Source organism: Emydura macquarii, unplaced genomic scaffold (assembly GCF_026122565.2).
Source record: "Emydura macquarii macquarii isolate MOO-44397 ecotype Brisbane River unplaced genomic scaffold, CSIRO-AGI_Emac_v2 contig_2022, whole genome shotgun sequence".
In the NCBI taxonomy this organism is placed as follows: Eukaryota; Metazoa; Chordata; order Testudines; family Chelidae; genus Emydura; species Emydura macquarii.
The window spans coordinates 14978-18151 of record NW_027132159.1 but is presented as its reverse complement, the minus strand read 5'-3'; the positions used below and the strand labels follow the sequence as shown (position 1 = coordinate 18151).

The 3174-nt window shown below is 60.6% G+C and overlaps 1 protein-coding gene across 1 annotated transcript; it reads right to left on the bottom strand.

The window, feature by feature from the left end:
* Positions 1-578: 578 nt before the first annotated feature.
* On the bottom strand, positions 579-1535 carry LOC137159948 (olfactory receptor 52K2-like). Its single transcript, XM_067558421.1, has one exon. The coding sequence runs from the start codon at positions 1533-1535 to the stop codon at positions 579-581; it is 957 nt and encodes a 318-aa protein (XP_067414522.1).
* Positions 1536-3174: the final 1639 nt, after the last annotated feature.

The window sequence follows — 3174 nt, the reverse complement described above, 5'->3', positions numbered from 1 at the left end:
TCAAGCCAGCCCACATGACACCTTCTGCCTCAGAAGCACAGACTCATCCGTTCCCAGGTCTGACGGGACCATTGTGATCAGCTAGTCTGACCCCCTGCACCGCACGGGCCAGAGCCGCCCCCCAAATCATTCCTAGGGCAGAGCTTTTAGAAGATCCCACAGTGGCAGAAAACCCTCTGTGGGGCAGGGGATGAGAGAGCTGCTAGCCCGAGTCGTGTACCCGGAGCTGTTCCCCAGAAGAGGAGTCCTCCCATGAGCCCCTCAGGTGTGTTGGTGTAGAACGGACAGAGCCGGGCACGCGCTGGGTGTCTGCAGACAGCAGCAGGTCACCCGGTGCCGGCTCCATCTCCATGTTTCCAGTCGCTGAATTGCACTGGCAGGCCACTAAAAATAGCCCGTAACGTCCTGGCGTTCCCTTTCCAGCTCAGCAATTGCTGATGTCACCATGGGCATGCAGTGTGATCGTCACCGGGGTGGGGGTCTCCTGGGGATGCGGAGGGTACAAGGACGTCTCCTGGTGGTGGAGAACGCGAGGGGAGGGGCCCTGAGTCAGGCTCTCCATTACGATGTTCTTCCCCCTACGAGAGAGCTGGAAGGCCCCTGATGGAGAAGACCCTGAGGACGCTCTCCCGGATCTTTTTGGTTCTGACCCCATAGATGATGGGATTCGTCATGGGTGGAACCAGCAGATAGATGTTGGCGACAATAATGTGAACATGGGGAGCCATGCTGGATCCAAACCGATGGGTCAGAAAGGAGAAAAACGCTGGTGTGTAAGACACGAGGATGACACAGATGTGGGAGCCACAGGTGCTGAGGGCTGGGAGATGCGCCTCCCTGGAGGGGAGCATGCAGACGGTCCAGAGGATCAGGATGTAGGACAGGACAATGAGGATAAAATCTACCCCGCCCGTGAGAAAGGCTATGGTCAGACCATAGGCTCTCGTGACAGTCGTGTCTGCACAGGCCAGTTTCACCAGGGCCATGAACTCACAATAGGTGTGAGAAATGACGTTGGTCCCGCAGTACGGCAGCCATTTTAGCAGGAATGGGTGTGGAGCCAGTAACACGGCCCCCCTCAAAACCACCCCCAGCCCTATCGTGGTGACGGCCCTGTGGGTCAGGATGGCCGAGTGTCTCAGGGGGTTACAGATCGCGACGTAGCGATCGAAGGCCATGGCCAGTATGAACCCGGACGCCATGGCAGTCAGGGAGTGAAGCAGATACATCTGGGCCAGGCAAGCGTCCATACGAATGGTCCCGTCCTTGAACCAGAATATGGAGAGGATTTTGGGCAGGGCGGTGCTGGAGACGGTCAGGTCGGCGAGCGCCAGCATGGAAAGGAAAAGGTACATGGGCTCGTGGAGGCTCGGCTCGGTCTTGATAACGACCAGGAGTAGGCAGTTCCCGAGAAGGGACAGAATATAGGCAGAGCAGAAGGGGATGGAGATCCAGCCGTGCGCCGCCTCCAGCCCTGGGATGCCCAGGAGGATGAAGGTGGAGGGTTGGGGCGTGGTCCTGTTGGAAGCTGCCATGGTGGGGCCGGCTGGGTCTGGTCTGATCCACGGCACGCCTGCGTCCCAGGCCCTGCCCGGGGCTGGAAGTGACAGAGAGCCATTAGCGTTTTACCGTGTAAACCAGCTGGAGACCAGGCCCCCTGCTCCCAGCTGAGCGAGAGACCTGAGCCCAGCCAATATTACTAATTGTACCTTCCCTTCCGCCGGGAGGAGTGAATAGTGCAGCAGAGGAGGGAAGGGAACATGATGTGAGGGTTATCAGGCAGGTGCGTAACGGGTTTGGATGGCTCAGCCTGGACTCTTGTGGGAGCTGGCGGCTAAGTATCCCCTTGGTGGCCGTCCCAGCCGAGAGGAGTGGGGTGGAGTGGTCCCGGGCGGCTCAGCTGCCCTCCCTGTCCTTAGGGGCAGCCTCTTGTGGTCAGAGCTGCGGGCTCTTGGCAGGGCGTGGGGGAATCTCACCTGCTGTAGATTGACTCCCCTGAGCTTTCCCCAGGGCTGTCAAGCCAGCATCTCTTCCAGCAATAAATACCCTGCAGAACAGCAAACCCTAAAGCAACTTGCTGACACTGCTGGTCGAACGTCTCCATTCACAGAGCAGCAGAGCAGGATTCGCAGCCAGAGGGGAGCTGCCGTGCCGCACTGCCAGCCAAGGAGGGCTGATCCCCACACCTTCCTGGGGAAGAGCTGCACTTCTCACTGCCCTGCCTTTGGGAGGGGGTGGCAGGCGGTTCACACGGGGTCTGGCTGGGGCACTCTGGGTCCCATGGACACTGGCGTGGGGAAGGAAATTCACACTGACTCCTCGTTTCCAGACAAGCCCCACGAATACCCCAGCCCCTTCTGTGCAGTTAACCATGAGTGAAACCTTGCGGGTGCCTTTCCTTCAGCCCAGCCTTCCAGACACACCTGTGTCAGCGGGGGACGGTCCCGCTACTGGGGAGCTTTCCTGGCTCACACACGGCCCCGGGGGAGTTGGCTGGTGACAGGGTCTGAGTCCTCGCCCACACGCCCTTTACCCAGAGGCCGGCCTGACCTCGAGGGCTCCCCGCCCACTCTCCTGTGTGGTGGGCTCCCCATAACCCCGACAAGGCTGGGCTAGGATCCCTTGGGCTGAACCCCCCAATCTTGCCGTGGTCACTTAGGACAGGGGCTAGGGTGTCCCCACCTCGGGATGCTCCCTGCACTGGGCACTTCCCTGACCCACTGATCGTTGTGTGTGGCTCAAAGCAAATACAATTTACTAAAGAGCCACCAATTAAAATATAGAAAAGAGAAGAGGAGAAGAGTTGAAGGCAAACACCCAGTGCTGCCCCTGGCCTGGCCCCACACACGGTGTCTGTGGGGTGTGAGGGACGCTCAGAGTCTGTGTCACACACGTCGCAGGCCCCTGCCCAGGCCTGGCTGTTGGGCAGGGACACCACGGGTCGGACACGGGCTCTGGGGCAGCCACACGCCCCAGGCACTAGGGGGCAGGGCCCTTCTCCCCAGCATCAGCCCCCCCGTCGGGGTCACGACCCCTGAGTCCGGCCTGCGCGGCCTCTGGGCTGGGGGCGTCTCTCTGCGCCGGGCCCGGCCCAGGGCCCCCTCACTTCGTGTCAGTGAGGGGTCAATAGTCCCCTTGCACCTGGTTCCCAGCGCTCACCCCACACCCTGAGCC